Source organism: Desmodus rotundus, chromosome 6 (assembly GCF_022682495.2).
Source record: "Desmodus rotundus isolate HL8 chromosome 6, HLdesRot8A.1, whole genome shotgun sequence".
In the NCBI taxonomy this organism is placed as follows: domain Eukaryota; kingdom Metazoa; phylum Chordata; class Mammalia; order Chiroptera; family Phyllostomidae; genus Desmodus; species Desmodus rotundus.
In genome coordinates this window covers 1,856,778-1,873,626 of record NC_071392.1, presented here as the reverse complement: position 1 = coordinate 1,873,626, position 16,849 = coordinate 1,856,778, and the positions used below count along the sequence as shown (strand labels likewise).

The 16,849-nt window shown below is 58.0% G+C and overlaps 1 protein-coding gene across 2 annotated transcripts in view; it reads left to right on the top strand.

Annotated features, from left to right (window-relative positions):
• GRB10 (growth factor receptor bound protein 10) overlaps positions 1–16,849 on the top strand; it is a 116,354-nt gene that overhangs the window by 69,729 nt on the left and 29,776 nt on the right. For both annotated transcript variants that reach the window (XM_053926357.2, XM_053926358.2), the window contains exons 4-5: positions 12,869–13,088; positions 15,778–15,919. In XM_053926357.2, the coding sequence (XP_053782332.1) occupies positions 12,869–13,088; positions 15,778–15,919 (362 nt within the window). The remainder of the gene's footprint in view (positions 1–12,868; positions 13,089–15,777; positions 15,920–16,849) is intronic.

Sequence of the window (16,849 nt, the reverse complement as noted above, 5' to 3'; positions counted from 1 at the left end):
CATCATTTTCCATTCGTTGGCCATGCGGCGTCTGGACCTCTCTGTCCAAGGAAGTCTAAGTGCCTCTCAGAAAGGCCAGGGAGCCGTTCAGCTGTAACTCGTTCTGAACACCAGGGGCGAAGGTTCATCTCCCTTAGGTAGGAAATCAGAATGTGCTGTCTCCTGAAATCGAATAATGCATTTCCACCAAAAAAATAAGCTTACTTATTTTTTTTTAAGCCACAACTCACCAGCCATTCCAGGTAAACACTTTTGAGGAATGAGCTGCTGTTCTTCCGTAGTGTTAAACTCTATCCCCAAAGGAAGGTCCCAAGCTAGAGGTTTTGAGTGAGGGAACGCAAGCCCGCATCATTCAGGACGGAGTGTACCGCCATCCTCAGATGGGGCGTGCGTGCGAGCGTGCGTGTGTCACATTCGCCGACACACCCCCCGCCACACACCCCGGAGTGAGCTCATCTCATTGCCACACGGGTTCTGGGAACCCGTTCCCCCCCGCCCCGTGGGCAGGCACAGTGGACGCGTGTCCACCTAGCTCTCTTGGCCTCCCTCCGAGGAGCAGACGTGCCTCTGTGCTCCAGCCACCGGCGCTGGCGTTGGAGCCAGGAGCCTGCCTGGTGGCCTCACCGTCCCCTGCCGATTCCCTCAGAACGTGCCAGAGACCGGTAACCAACACCCGCTGCGTCGGGATTCAGTTCTGACCAAGAAAGGCTTTACTAGTAGTGCTGACCTGCTCAGGGTGGGGGCAGGGCTTAGAGGAGGTGGGGACACGGCATGTGCACCCGTCCGTCTCCGTGCGTCTGTGCTGAATGGATCGAAAGTCGCGCCTGCCCTGGCCGGTGGCTCACGGGTTGGACTGTCCTCGTCCCGTAAACGGAAAGGTCGCAGGTTACGTGCAAGGGGCAACAGGTCCGTGTTTCTCTCTCACGTGGACGGATATCTCTCTCCCTGCCTTCCCCCTAAAATCAATATTCGTGCCCTTAGGTGCGGATAAAACAATCACCCTGTGGGCTCATCACCGGCTGGTAACAGCAGCAGCTGAAAGCTCCTCGGGGACGTGGCATCTCGAGCCCCGGCCGCCGACACAGAGGCTGCTGGATTTTGGTGTCGGAGCCAGGCAGCGTCTCCCGACCTTGGGAGCAAGTGGGGTACCTCTCGGGGACACTGGCGCCCCTGCACTTTCCCTCCAAGGGCACTTTCCGGCCATTCTTGGCGGCCACCAGAGTTCTTTTGGTTGAAACCCAGTCTGGGAACTTCGCTGGGTTTCTCAGACACTTTGTTTGCTCCCGCTCATAGGTGAGGCCTCACTGTACCTTCGGCTCCCTGTCACGTGGCCCGTCACCTGGGTGGCAGGTGTGTAGACCACTCGTTCTTTTGCAATGCGCTGTGGAAGGCTGCCCGTCCTCACCGCGGCCTCTGAGTGCCCCGGCGGCAGCACCCCCTGCGCATGCGTCCTCCTGGTGTCCGGCCCACGGCCCCTCACTCCTCTGGCACGCTGGATAAGCCGCTTCCTCCCGGTACCCTCCTGTCACCCTTCCTCCTCCCCAGAGCTTGTCACTCTGCACCTGTGCCAAGGACCTGTCTGTCTTTCCAATTGATTCCCACATTCCTCACAATCGTGTTTATGTTTCTAGTTTCGGGGGGAAACTAAAAGGGCACCGGCCTTGCTGGCCACACCAGGGTAGGACTTGAGGCTCCGCTAAGAGCTGTGTGAGGCTGGGGGCGGGGGGTGTTGTAACCTCTCTGAGTCTCGATTCTCTAGTCTGCGAACTGTGCACAGCACTTAGCTCCTGGGCGTGGGGCAGGGTGGATGCAGACTCAGGGGAAGACTATGGTCCTGCCCCTGTCCCCCACACCTCCTCCGCCTGTGTCGCCCTCTTGACCAGCTCCACTGCACTGGACGCAGCAGAGGAGAGGGCTTGTCCGAGGAAGTAGTGCCGAGGGCTGAGGACGTCTGTGCTTCTTGGGGACATGTGCTGTGTGTCTGTGACTTGTCGCATGCCTACCCTTATTCCCAAACTTCCCACCTGGAAAAGAAGCCCTTCCGGGCTAGAGCCTGTGCCCCACCAAGGGCCAAGTCCTCCTGTCCTTGGGTGAGCTCGGCGGCCAAGGCCTCAGTTTGAGGACAGGCTGGTCTTGGTGGTGTGAAGCGGCTGTCCCCAAGAAGGGTGGACAGCAGGCGTCCCGTGCAGGGACGCCCCATGGGACAGAAGGAGAGGGCAGTGCTGCCTGTGGTGGTATCTCCTCTGTGGGTCCCTGGCTGTGTCCTGGAAGGCTGGGCTGGCTGGAAGAAGGGGCCCGTGGGGGTGCAAGGGGCGAGGGGGGCACCCACAGTGGAGAAGCCCCTGGAAGGTGCTGCTGGCTGTACTTCTAGGAGAGAGACCGAGCCAGGTTGGTCTCCGGACCCTGCGACCTCAGCATGGCCGGAAGGCCTGCGTGGTCGGGCAGGCGGGCTCCCGGGCACAGGTCTGGCCTGCGAGGCGGCATTTCCTGCACGGAGCCGCCGTGCCCGGGACAGCCCCTCCTGGCCCCCGGCCATCCCTTGTTGGAAGTAGACAGTCTGGCGTTGATTCACCCCGTGGCCCGCGTGTAACCTGCCTGGCGGGGCTTTTTCCAAGGAGCTGCAGGGTTGGCAACTCAGCAGCCTGGCTGTCTGACTCTTTGGAAAATGCTACAGCTTGATTTATACAGGCTGGTGACCCTGTTTTCCACGGAGTCCACCGGCGTAACTGAGCACCTACTGTGCGCTGGGCATGACATTAGATTGTGAGGCAAAGGCGCAGCTCCAGCCTCCTGGCCACTCAGGCTTAGTGAGGAAAAGTCAGGAAAAGTAGCGTTGAAGAAACGTGAGAAGGAAGCAGCCCTCCCAGCTGGGGAACGGGGCAGTCCCGGGCCGACTCTCTACTCCAGGGCTTGTGTTCTCTGTCTCGTTGGCTGAGTGACTCTGTACCTCAGTTTCTTCATCGGAAACCTATAAAATGCCCACTTGGCTGGTTCACCAAGAAGGTTCGAGACAGTGGGAGCTATGAGGTGTGCCTGGCTCAGGGCCTGGCACTGCTGATGTTCAGAAAATGGAGGCTACTGCCCCGGCCCGGCGGCCCAGTGGCTCACAGCATCATCTTGTGGACCAAAAGGTCATGAGTTCGATTCCCAGTCAGGGCACATGCCCGGCTTGTGGGTTCAATCCCATGTTGGAGCGCGTACAAGGAGGCAACCATTCGATGTTTCTCTCTCTCTCTCTCTCTCTCTTCCTCTCCCCTCTCTCCCTCCCTCTCCCTTCCTCCCTTCCTTCCCCTCTCTCTAAAAGCAATGAAAAAAAATGTCCTCGGGTGAGGATTAAAAAAAAAGAAATGGCGGCTGTTGTTCGTCCTCATTAATAAATGCAGTGTTATATCTAGAGAGAACAAAAACCAGACATGCACCACCCCCGCCCCCCAGCTCCTGCCTCCAGCCTGCCGACCCCCTCCCTCCGTGTTTGCTTGGCCAGATTTCAAGCCCATCAGAGCCAAATTTGGGGAGAGGGTCCCGTGAGCATCCCTTCCCTGGACCACAACTCAGAAGGTACCACTTACACACACATGTGCTGTCATTTCTCTTAATGGAAAAAGAATTAGGAGAATAACAAGCCCTCAGTTAGGAGTTTTGTTCATTTCCCGACTGGACCGCAAAGATGTGGGTTCAACATGGATCCAGGTGAGTCCCAGGAACTTGGTTTCACAAAGAAGCCCCCTGCCTGCCCTGAGGACCCCGCCCATCCGATGGGCTCCGGAGGCACAGGACACAGCAAGATCCCTGGCCACCCCGGCCCCATCCTGAACGTCCCCTCCTTCCTGTGAAGCCCTGTTTTCATCCACATCCTGGAAAGCCAGCCCCTCTCTCCTGGGCATTTCAGTTCTGGGAGCGGTGCCATTTCTTGGAATCGCCTGGAACGTTCTCCTGGACTGACTCCCCCGTGCTGAAGCCTTGCACCTCGGGCCCTTCTGAGAGCCGAGTGTTCTCTCCTCGCCTGCCTTGCCTGTAAACAGAGATCTGGTTTGAAAATTCCTCTGTCTGCCGAGGAGTGAGCCTGGCCCCCGGGGCCTCCCTCGGGAGCATGTTCTGGGTGGGGCCCCGCACTTGCTTTGCCCATGTCCTCTTTGTCTGTGGGCCTCTCTCAAGACTCTCAGTCTTGGGGTTCCTTCCCTCTGGCTGAGGTGTCCCCTTTCCGGGAGGAGCCCCCTCACTTTCCTACAGGATATGCCTCCACCCCTTAGTCTCCCGTGAGCTGCCCCTGAACCGGAGCAGGGAATTAGTTTTCCAGACGTGGAGGAGATGTTTCAGACCCTTCCTTGTGACTTCGTGTCTGACACTGTTGCCCTGTCCAAAGCTGCCTCCTGGGATGTGGGGGCAGCAGGACGTTTTCTGTTCGGGGGACACCTGCACTTCCAGTGCCTGGAGCGATGTCACATGTGTCCTTGGCCCTCAGGGAGTGTGTGCGGAAGGAAGGGAAACGTGGGCTCCTTGCGTGGACTTCACGTTTTTGAGTTAAAGCCATAGGGCGCTGAACATCGAGTGGGATCGTGAAGATGTCCAGGTGTCTAACTTCCTTCTCAAAAACTGCATTTGGAGAACGCAGTGCAAGCCAGTGACACTGGTGAACTGTGCCCTGGGTTTTCCCTCTTTAGCCCCAGTGCTCTTGGACTAACCCGCATCAGGTTGATGGAAAGGGAGAACCTTCCAGAATGACATGCTATTTGCACAGTTCCTTGTGCCCAGGCTGCTGCCCAATGTAGGACGTAAGAGAAGATTCAGGAGTCAGAATCAGAAGGTTGGGGAAAAAACAGATGAAATCACGACGGACTGCGTGAGAAAGGTGTGATTCGTCTTTTGCCCCCTCGGAGGGACATTCTGTGAGGGTGCCTCTGCTCTTTCTTCCCCTGTAATTGTCTCCTAGCAGAACAGACAGCCGCTGCACCGCGGGCCTGTGCGCGGTCTGTCGCGTGTAGCTCAGGCACCGTGCTGCGCAGGCGCCACGCAGAACTCAAGCCGCAGCGGGCCTGAACGAAGCCTTGGTGATGCCCAGGGCTCTCCGGCACCCCGCGGCCAGCCAGATGAAACTCAAGAAAGAGGGAACGTGGGCTCCCCTTCCCAGGTGATGCTCCCCGCCCGTCAGGAGCCCCTTCCTGGACTCGGGGGACGAGACTCCCTGAGTGAGATGCGGGGGCGCCCTGGCTCACCCAGCTACTCGTGTCGGGTGGGATCGCTGCGCAGCTCCCTCTCACACAGCAGCACATCTCACGGAACCAAAGTCCAGAGCGATTAATCATTACCTCACGTCTGCGCTGTTTGCTCTGCGGTCTAGGGAGACTCGTGTGGCTGCCACGATGTCTGCGTTTGACTCTGAGACCTGCGCTGGGCTTTGTGACAGCCCCTGCCCTCCCAGGGCTGCAGTCTCCCGAGCTGTCACCTGCGCTGGGCAGACACAGCCCCGCCGCCCTCGCTAAGGGCCACTGCAGCCAGGGGCCTGGCCCCTTGCTGCCCGGGCCACCAGCTGCCCTGGGGAAGGCGTGAGCGCCGCGGGCGCATGCCTGCTGTGTCTCCGTCTGTGCCGCTCGTCCAGAACCCACCCCCTGTGGCCCAGTTTCGCCCGCGCCGGCGGCGGATACACACCTGTTGGGAGGTTTGCACACCTGCCTGCCGTGGTCCAGACCACTGGGGGAGAAGACTGCGCATTTGCCCCGCACAGAAACACGTTAGGACAGGAATGCATGTTTCATGAAACTCAGGAGGCCCGGGCCCTCCCCAGCCCGTCTGTCGGGGGGTCCCCAGAAGGGCCAACCCCAGGGGTACCCCGCAGCCCTCAGCCACCCCCCGCCCCGCCAGGCCTGGGGTGTTCCCAAATCTTGCTTTGTCTCTTGACAGGGTCCCGACACCCTCGAGATGGAATATTTCTCCTCTCGAAGTGACTCTTGGCTCTTCTCCCCAGCTAAATCCCTGTCCCGGTCCCCTCTGGTCACCTTGGGCCACATTCCTGTCACACCTGTACCCACCCCCAGGAGCCCACCCCTGGGTGGGCCAACAGGAGCCACATCCCACCATTTCCTGGGCTCTGGTGCTGGAGGAAGCCAGGGAGGAGGACGAGGGGAGACAGTGGGAGGGGAGGATGGAGCTTTCAGCTGAGGGCAGGGGTGTGAGTGGGCCCCTTGCCCCTGGAGGGGGCTCCCCAGGAGGGACGGCCCAGGAGGCCGTGCCTGAGAAACCCCTGCACGTGGCGTTGCTTCTGTGCAGGCCGGCATTGGGTCGGGGCCCAGATGGAGTAGCCAGCCCAATTTCTTAAGTGGCCATATTTGAGAATATTAAACATTCCCACTTTAACAATGTTTTCACTACTGATTATTCTTTTGTAAACTTTGGTAAAGCACACCCAACACAAAGTGTACCATCTCGGCCAGTTTTCAGGGCACCGTTCAGTGACGTACAGTAAATTCACATTGTCGTCACCGCCCTCCAGCCGCAAAACGCCTGTTGCTGTGCAGAACTGAAACGCTGCCCCCATAAACCAATTCCTCCCATTGCCTCCGCCTCCGGCCCGGGAAACCTTTGTTCTGCTTTCTGTGTCTGTGAGTCCGACTACCCCGAGTACCTCACGTACGGGGAATCTTACGGGATTTGTCCTCTTGTGGCTGGTCTGTGTCGCTCAGCATCATGTCCTCAAGGCCCATCCCTGCCGTAGCCTGCGTCTGAATTCCTGGCTCTTAAGAACGAATAATGTCCCATTGTCCAGATGGACACCGTTGTGTTTCTTTCCTTGACAGGCAGCGGGGCTGCCTCCGCCCCGTGGCCGTCGAGCCTTGTGAGCGAGGCTGCCTGGGACAGCAGTGTACAGAGGCCTCTTTGCGTCTTGGCTTTTAATTTTTTTTGCAGGGGAGGTGGGTATATGCCTGCTTTTACTTTTTAAAAATGGCTTACAGAAAGAAGAAGCAGATTCAGTCTTAATTTTTTGGTCTGATAATTAAAGATAAATAATCACTGAATATTAACAAACTCCCATTTTTGTTGCTTCCTTAGGTCCAAACAACTCTGCGTATGAAAAATTAAGTATGTGTGGTTGGGGTGCGTGAGAGTGGAAGATTAATTGGTGTGCCAAAAAGGTATTTCAGTGGGCTGTAGAGTTATATTTGCACAAGGTTTTACTTGCTTAGAGGTCAACAAAAATAGCTTGCCAGCCGAACATGATCTGGGTTTAAAATACTTCTGCAGGCTGGACGTTTCGTTCGTGCCCAGAGAGAAATGTGTAAGGGCTTTGGCATTTGCACATGTGTTCAGGAATTTCCAGGTATAATACTGTACAGAAAACTCCCCTTCCCTTCTGTGCACGCACTGACTTCTCTGTTCGCCAGACGCGCGGTGGGGGTGCAGGTGGGGGTGGGTTCGCATACTGAACGATGCTCTGTCGCCAGCCGGTGCCCCCAGCTCAGCTCAGTTCGGTTCTGGAAGGACCTGGGCCTGGTTTGATCATCAGCTGGATCAGCCTGGCAGCTCGAGGAACGTTTGCTGCCCCCGTTGACAGTTTCTTATGAGAGGGTGTAAGTGCAGGACAGCCGGATGGAAGAGACGCACAGGGTGCCCTTTGGGGAAAGGGTGTGGAGCTTCCATGGTCCCTGGGGGCGGCACCCTCCCAGCCTCTGACCCTGCTCACCCACCCAGAAGCTCTGTGACCTCCATTCTTTAGGGTTTTTAGAGAGACTTCATTACAAAGAGGCATGATTACGTCATTGGCCACTGGTGATGGATTCAATCCCCAGGCCTTCTCACCCAGGAGTTCAAGAGGGTGGGGCTGAAAGTTCCTCTTCATGACTTGGTTGGTTCCCCTGGCAGCCGGCCCCCATCCCATGGTTTTCTGGGGGGCGGCCTCATTAGTGTAAACTCAGGTGTAGTGGGAAGGAGCTGGTTCTGAGTAACAGAAGAAGCTCCTTTCACTTTTATAAAACGTCTGGCGTTGTTTTAGGAACAACAAAAGACCGAATGTTATCCCAAAGATGTTCCTGGTGCTCTTACCACTTAAGAAACGCCCAGGATACAGTGCCCCAGGACACTGCTCCTGGGGTACATCGGAAGGGAAACGAGAGGAAACGGGTTTGTGCGGGAAGGCAGTACAGATGTGTCCCGAACACACAGCGCACCTAGCAGCTCTCTGAGGCGCCCAGATACCTCGGTAAAGCGGACCGCCCCCATGTCCTCATTTCCGTGCCCTCACGCAGACCCGGGCGGTCTGGAAACCCAGCAGCCTGGGTGAGGGAGGCAAGGCGGGGCCCCTGACTTCTGGGACATCTTCTGTAACCGACCCTCCTCTGTGCCTGATGTGGGCTGCTTGGGTCGGGCTCCTCCTGGCCTGGTGTACGGAAGAGCTCCGTCAGCCCTGGGTAGCCCATGGGCCCCACGCGAACTCCCTCCCCTGCACTTCCGTCCCTCGGAGAGCTAACCTGGCCTCAAGTTGCTAACAAGGGTGAGGCGAGGAGCGCCTGTGAGTTTGAGATCAGACGAGCTGCTCAGATATTTGGGACAAAAGTCGATGCCCGTTTTAGATGGGGTTATTCTAGGAAGGAAAGTAGCTATTAATATCTTGACTTACCACCGTGTTGTTTGACCTATATTTGTTGCAGTGAATGCGTCCTTATAAATGCGTGCGGAGTGAGATGGGAGTTAGAAAACTGTTTTCCTTCCCCTTCCAGCATTCCTGCCGGAGGGAGGTGCGTTCTCACGGAAAGTATTTTGGCATCGAGTTAGCGGTGCAGACACATGATGTCTGCTTTCCTTTCCAGAACCGTCTCTCTTGTTCATGCCCTGATTATTCCATTCTGCCCATCTGATGCGGCTGTGCAGAAAGGCTTTGACGAGTGGCTGATCATTGATCCTCACAGGCTTCACGCAGGGGCCACCTGCAGTGGGAGGCGCGTGAGCCGTCCCGAGTGGACTGGCACACCGAGCGTGAGCCACGTGGGCTTCTGCAGGAAGTGCGTGCCCGTCAGGAACATCTCAGAGGAGGAGTATTTTAGACGATGTGGAGAAGTACCGTCTTTGGAGTCATGTCTTTAAAATCCCAGTTTGGAAGATTCCATTATGAGTCCTCATTAGAATTTAACAAAGTTTAAATAAAACCAGGGAACCATAAGAGCTTTTATTATCTAAAAAGATAAAATGCTAATTGGCCCTACAAAAAAATTTAAAGTCTGCTCTACGGTAGGAGATTTTAGATTCTTTATATAAAGTTTTGTTTTTGCTCTAAGGGCTATGGAAAATAGGCCGGTTTGAAAAGTGCCAATACAGTGGTTGGACTTGATTTATGAAAATTATAACCTACCAAGTGCATGGTATCAGGTTGACCTGGCCGAGTTTCACAGAGCCGTAATTAAATGTGTTAGCGTAGAAAGCAGTTTTATAGGGAACCCACCTCCGAGGAGAGGTGAGGCGCGTTGTGCGGGTGGGCATTGCGTCTATGCTTTGGCGGCCAGTCCACCTTTAACATCTACTTGGAATAATGTCAAAACTACTCTGTGTTCTGAAAAGCAGGGAGCAGAGAGGGGCGGCCTGGGAGTGACCTGGGCGGCCGAGAGAAGGAGCAGAAGGGAAAGGACAAGAGACAGGGCTGTCCTGTGTGGCGAGCACAGCCCAGGGCTCTCAGGAACGCCAAGGAAAAAATCACTCAAGTGGAAGTCCACCTGAGGGAAGCAAGACCTTTTCTTCGGGGAAGAAATCTGTCATGCAGAACTGCCCCTGCCTGGTTCCGGAGGCAGGATGACCTCGACGGAGACTGGCCTTTGCAGTCTGCTAGTGTCTTCCTGTAGCCGAGCAAGTCCGGAACGCAGCTATACGAGCCTGGTGTCAGCCGGCCTGTCCTTGGCCTCCAGGCCACCGGGGTGTATCCTGAAGGTCCTTCCATAATGACAGTGAGCTTCGTGTTCACCCCATATTGGCTCTGAAGTGGCCCATTAAGATAGAAACCTGGAGTTGTTAACAGGGTGAGAGTTAGGGCTTCCGGGCACTGAGCTGTATCATACAGCTTACAGTGAGCTACCACTACATAGCGGCTAAGCGTCAGTACAGGACGTGCCTGCTGTCGACGATGGACAGGGCCATCCTCGAACACTGCTGAAGCGCCCCCAGATCTGCGAGCTTCTGCAGAGCGCACAGCCTCTCCATCGGGCGGACACCCCGAGGTCTCAGCCAACGCCCTGGGCCTCCGGGCCCTGACTTGGCAGCTGGCTCTCTGAGCGCAGTGGTTGTCCGTGATTTTCATCGCTGCAGGTGCTGCTTCCTCTGTTTACAGACGAGGGCCCCTCTCGGGCCCCGCGGCCCCGCAGGGCCCGGAGTTTCTGTCCGCCCCTCTCCCTCCCCTGTCCCCCGCCCCCAGGACTCTGTCTGCTGACTTAGGTGACCCGCCGTGTGACACATTAAATCTCAATGCCATGGTCATTATTAATGATTAATTCTGCACTTTTGTCCTCTTCCTATCTGGCCTCAGGATTAATATTTGACTGCTCGTAACCTGGGCTGCAGCCACATCTCTGTCTTCCCTCATGGCCCCTAGAATGCGGCGCCCAGCTGGGAGTCTGGGCCCCGGCTGGGGCCTCCCCGCTTCCCTCCCAGCCCTGTCCCCTCTCCCGCAGCCACTCGAGCACAGGGCCTCCATCCTTGGTGGCAGCAGCCACTGCACTGGCCAGGCCTCCGTGTCCGCAGCCTCCCACCGCCCCCCTCCCGTCCCTCTGTCCGTCTGTTCTCCAGCAGACCCTGTGTGATCCCTCGCCTGGACACCTCCTTCAGACAGCTGTTTGTCTCTTTCCATTGTGTTCTGTCTGTTTGTGCCCTTGCACCTTAGTAGACGTCTGTGCTGGGAGCGGGAGAGGCAGGGAGGCCAGAGTGTTCCGGAAAGTCCTGTGAGCTCATTCATTGAGCGCACACCTGGTGAGCTAAAGAGTAGCTGCCAAACTTGTTTGCCAATTCAAGGTTTGCTGCTCAGTGCTCGTGAGACCTTGGCAAGTTGCTGAATTCCTCTAGGCCCAATGCTCTGCTGTCAGGCCAGGTTAATGGCCACCCTTTATGTTGTTCTGCAGGAATAGGTGGAATGGAGCTAATAAGTAACGTTTCCCGAGTGTTTGCCAGGCTCTGCTACAGAGCAGATAATAACTGACCCGCTGCTCACACCCTCCCCCCAGCGGGGGCAGTTGTTCACCCCCAGCCAGAAAAAACAAAACCAGGGCCCCGGGGCCAGGGCCAGGGTCAGCCGTTCCCGGTAAGTGACCTCTCTCAGCTCTCCGTCCTGCCAGTTGGGGCCCGCGGCCTTTGGTAGGCCTAGGGTCTTGCTGCTGTGAGCCCTGAACCCCTTGTTTGCTAAGTGGGTGTCACATGGGACTGTTAGGGGAACAAACGAGACCGGGTACGTGACCGGCAGTGTGCTGCCTCGGAGTCACCCTCAGCGGTTATTTACCGAGTTGTTAAAAAGTGACCGATCTGGGAAGCGCGGAAAAGGGAGTCAGTGTTATTGTAGTGTATTGGGTTACCGACGAGAGCGCCCGGCTCACACTAGCTGCAGCACACTGGCTCTGCGGTGCAGGCGTGTCTTCCAGAGCTCCCAGCAGGAAGCAGCCAGGCCTTAGACAGGGTGGGAGCCCAGCCAGGCGCAGCTGCCCGGGGCCCAGCCCACGTCCCCGCTTCCAGCGCCGTCCCTTCCCGGGCCCTTCCTGCATCTCTGAGAGTCCTGGCTCGCATCCCTCACCGGGGATTAGCCAGGTTCTCCAGAGAGATGGGGCCGGCAGGATGTGCGTGTACTCACACGTCCACACACTCACGTCCAGAGGGCCGGGAGTTAAGGCGCTGGCTCTCGTGGTTCTGGAATTGCACGCTCAGAATCTGCAGGGGGGGCGGACAGGCTGGAGACCCAGGGAACAGCTGCAGGGAGGAGTCTGCAGGCAGGACCCCCTCTTGCCGAGGGGGCCTCAGTCTTTTCTCTTAAGGCTTCGCCTGATGAGATGGGGCCCCCACACACTGCGGATGGCCATCTGCTGCCCTCAGTCCACAAATTTCAAAGCCAGTCACATCGAGATAATGCCTTATCAGCATTATCTAGAGCCATGCTTGACCACATCTCGGGGTACCACATTCTAGCGAAGTTGCTGTGTAAAATTACCCACCCGCGTCCCCAAGTGCACATCTCTTTCTGGCATTTTCTGTCCTCACTAGTGTTCTCTCTCTCAGCCATCTTTGCTTCTCTTTCTGCATCTGCTCAGGCCCTTCCCATGAAGGCAGACTTCCCCTGGCTCTCAGGCCAGGCGAGAGCAGAGGCTGGGCGCCCAGTGGTCCACAGCCACACCGTGAGCCACTCCGCCGCAGCTTTGGCTGCTGGGCGGCCCTCCTGCAGGGCCTGGCGGGCCAGGGCTGGGGTCGTGACGGGCGCTGCTCTGGCTCTGCTTTCCTTCTAGAGTTTCGGGGTGTGGGGGGGAGGTTTCCTGAGAGGCCTAATCAGGGCTCCATGTCCACCTGTGACCCGGCCAGCGGAGGCCAGGCGGGTGGGGTCACCTTGTGCAGCCATGGCTGAGTGTGACCCCCACCCCGATGCGTATGTGCACCGAGAAGGTGCTCTGAAAGGCACTCCTGCACAGGCAGGTGAAAGCGCAGGTGGGCTCTACCTACTGAATCACCTCTGGAATATCAATAAATACTACTAAATATAATAGGCACTAATCCTTAACCAAAACTCATACTTCTCAGGTAGGCTCCTGTGCCCTCGAACGGTGTTACTGAAAGTGAGTCGGGAGCCCAGTGGCTGAGGGGCGCACCGGCTGCGACCCCTGGCCTTTGCTCAAGTTTCTTTCTCCCTTTGCCGTTTCCTGCCCAGAGGATGACGTGGACCTGGAAGCGCTGGTGAGCGACATGAGCACGTCCCTGGAGAGCCTGTACGCAGCTTGCAGCATGCGGTCGGACACAGTGCCCCTGCGCCAGAACGGCCAGCACACCCGTGACCAGCCGCCGCCCTCGGGGGCCAGGCCTGCCCCGCCGCAGGCGTCGCCACAGCAGAAGGTGCAGCGCTCCCAGCCTGTGCACATCCTGGCCGCCAGGTAGGACCCTGAGCCTTGAGGGCCGGGGAGGGGGCCGGTGCGGCTGCGAGACCGCACGCTGCTCTCCGCTCCTGACACGCGAGGGGGTGACGCTCTGGCCTCCTGGCCTCCGCAGGCAGGCGCACACCGCTGCCCACCATGGCAGCGGTGGGCCGGGTACCTGCCCAGTGCAGTCCAGCTGACCCGTGGAGCCCCTGCTCTGAGCCAGGTGGAAGGAGGTGAAGGGAACCATCAGAGGAGAACGCTCCGCAAAGAATGAAATGCCTGTTTAGTTAGCGGAGGGCTCGAAGGCCACACGGCACAGGTCAGGGCCCAGGACCCAGACAGTGGCCTCCCCGGGCCCTTGTCACAAAGGTGACTGCAGACGTTCGACGATATTCCCTAGGGCAGTAAGCGGAGGCGCCTCCGGAAATACTGGGCTGGAGGGAGGGGCCCAGGAAGTGGCGGAGGGCCCCTTGCAGGTGGCGGTCTCTGATTTGGGAGTGATAGGGCGAGTAGGCATCCAGGCACAGGGGAAAGATTTTGTGAGCAGAAGAGACAGTCCCTGGTGTTGCAAGTGGCAGATCCCTTCCTTTTGCAGGTGGATGAGACTCCATGCACGCACACACCGGATTTCCTTTGTCCGTTCACCCACAGAGGCCCACGTGGACCGTAAGCTAACAGACAAGCCTGTCGCAGCGGACAGTGCTACCCGGTCCCACTCACACGCGGAGTCTGAGACAGTCAACGCACAGGCGCAGAGAGCGGCACGGGGCTGCCGGGGCAGGGAAAGGGAAGCCAGGGGCAGAAGGCACTCTCAGCCGTACAGGGGCGGGGGTCCTAGGGACACGGTGCACGCAGAGCCCCAGTCAGCGGCTGTGCTGCGTCGCAGGCTGAAAAGTTCGGGGTAACAGGTGTAGGATCCCAAAGGATGTTGCGAGGGTATTTTTACTGCCTGAAAGCACACGGGACATTGTAAGTGCTCAGAAGGGCCTACTGAAGTGGGGCTTCGGGGGACAGCAGGGACACTCGAGTGTCAGGGCTTCGTCCCGCGAGTGAAACTCGTGCTCTTCGGGCTCCTGGTTCGAGGTCTGGGCGGGAACACCCGGGACATGGGCGTGCCTGCCTCTCTGCTGTCGCTCTGCACCGGGGACACGCGTGACCGCTGGACGCTCTGCCCAGGCCGGAGCCGTCCTGAGGGGAGTGGCACTGTTAACGGTGATGGTAGACTCTCCGGCCTGTTGCTGGGGATTACAGAAGCACAGAGTCAGTCTTCCCAGCACAGAGCCAGTCTCTTAGGGCCGTGGGCACACACATGGGCGATCATGGCCTCCGGCCGGGTCCACGCAGAATGAAACAGTCACAGTGTCCACTGCCAGGCCGGCGAGCCCCAAGAGACCGGCCGGGTCCTGAATACAGTCAGATTCTAAAACTGGCGGCCAAATGCTGTGAGGGGCAGCTTGTGTGAGGGGCAGACGGGGTGTGAGCAGATAAGCAGCGGGAATACTGAGCAGAGCCGGTACCATACAGCACCAGGCCTCGGCACGATGGGCGGTGACACCCTCGGGTGGGCAGGACGACCCCCACCAGCAGAGCCAGGACCTGTGGGCAGGACACTGCCAGCGGAACCCCTGGAGAGAGGAGACACGGGGCCCCTCGCACTGGTTCTGCTTTAACTTTGAACTTGTTTTTTCTGTTGTTTCCCTAATTGCGTCTGATGTGTCCTTGGTGTATATTTTGCTCGGTTGTATGGCAGGTGAGGTGTGTGTTCCTGACAGGAGGGAGCTCTGGAGAAATGCCAGAGAGAGGGAGGGTCTGTCGATTCGGAAGTGGCTCTATCAGCGCAGTGAGTGGCTGCAGCCAGGCCTTCCTGGGGCCACTCGAGCACAGGCTTTTGAGCCTCGGGGCAGGCAGCTCCGTGAAGCGTTCATTCCCGCTCCGTGTCGACCCCCTCTTTGTATACAGAGGCGTTCCTGTCACAATTCAGATGAGGATGCGGGGTGCCCCCCTGACGTTTTTATCTGGATAGAGACAGGCTCGATTCAAGGCCATCAGAAAACATGCCCTTGTTCACAAAATCTCTCCGCTCGCCCGCCAGGGGTGCCTAGGCCAGCACTGCTGAGGCGGTGGGCGGGGGGTGGGGGGGCAGGCGTGAGCCTCGTCTGCGATGTCCATGTGCAGTGCTTCCCCCCGAGTCAGAGACGGCGGCTCGTGGTTGCATGTTTAACTGTGGGAAAAGGCGCATAGTGTAAAGCTCACCATCTTGACCCTGTGTACGGGGCAGTCCCAGGGCAGCCCCTCTCCCGAGCTCTGTCCCTACTGAACGCATCTCCACACCCCATGGTGCCCCCGTCTGCCTCTGCGGCTGACCCCCGAGGCTGGGCTCGTGCAGGACTCGTCTCTCTGTGACAGCCTTCTCCCCCTCAGCCCCGCGCCCTCGAGGTCCGTCCGGGGGCAGCACGTGTCAGAACGCTGCTCCTTTTCAAGACTGAAGGGCGTCCCTTTGTGCAGAGAGGCCCCGTTTTGCCCTCTGCCTGTGCGTAGGTGGACGCACAGGTTGCTTCCACCTTTGGCTGTTGTGAACAGTCCTGAGGTGATCACCACGCACTGATCCATTCACCTGCCTCTTTTTCTCGGGTGTGTCCCCAGGAGTGTGGCCGCTGGGTCACATTGGGTGGTGGCTTTAACCAGTGGTTGTCTCTCCTCCCAGGCGCCTGCAGGAGGAAGACCAGCAGTTCAGAACTTCGTCTCTGCCAGCCATCCCCAACCCTTTCCCGGAGCTGTGCGGTACAGAGAGCCCCCCTGCGCTCACACCGGGCTCCTTACCTCCGGGCCAGGCCACGGCGAAGCAGGTGAGCATGCCCCATCTTGAGCACCGGGCTGCTCAGCGGAGAGTGCAGGGCGGATGTGCCGGCTCATTGCTTTGGGAAAAAGGGAGGAGAATTGTGGGGCCTCTGCTCTTAGTTCTTTTCCTCTTGCAATTATATTTGCCTCCTTGCAAGGCTTTTTTAATTTATTGGCCAAAATTTCATTCATTTAGTCAGGGATGGGCCTATATGTTTTAGGAGGAGTCTCATAAAAATGGCTAAAAAATAATAACAGTTTGCTGCTTAAAATACGAGCTTTAGTTTCCTGAAACAGTCTCACCACCACGTCGTCTTCATCACTCAGTAACTGTGGCTAAGTGAGGCGTTAAGCGCCGGCTTTCCCAGGCGCCTGACCTTCAGTACAGTAGAATAGTGCCCGCAGCGTGACCGTGACTTTGAATGCGACCTGCCCCAGGCAGGAGAATTTTCGCTCGACCCAGACGGTGACCACTTCTGCACGGAAGTGGGGCTGTGCAGTGGGGCTGTGCGGGGCACGTTACCGGAGGAGACCGAGGCATGGGGGGGGTTCCAGTAACCAAGGTCGCATCCCCGGGAATCGGCCTGCCAGGGCTGGGCTGGCAGCACTGTCCCTCCTGGTTGGCAGGGCCTGGCCCAGAGCGGTCCGGCCTCCGAGGGAGACCCCATGATGTTTATCCGAGTTGGAGGGCAGAGGGGTAAGTCTGCTGTGACTGTGGTGACGGCAGAGATGTCTGAGCTTCACTGAGGGCCAGACCCTGCTCCACAGGCTTTATGTGTTCCTCTCCGTGCGTGGGGTTTGTCCCTCAGGACTGCCCCAAGGGCCAGGCATCGATGTCACCTGCCTTCTGTCGTAGGGAAACTGAGGGCCAGTCACAGGGTGGTGGGCCTTGCTGGGATGCAGTGTGCGTGGCAGGGCTGGGTGTGGCTGGGTGTGAG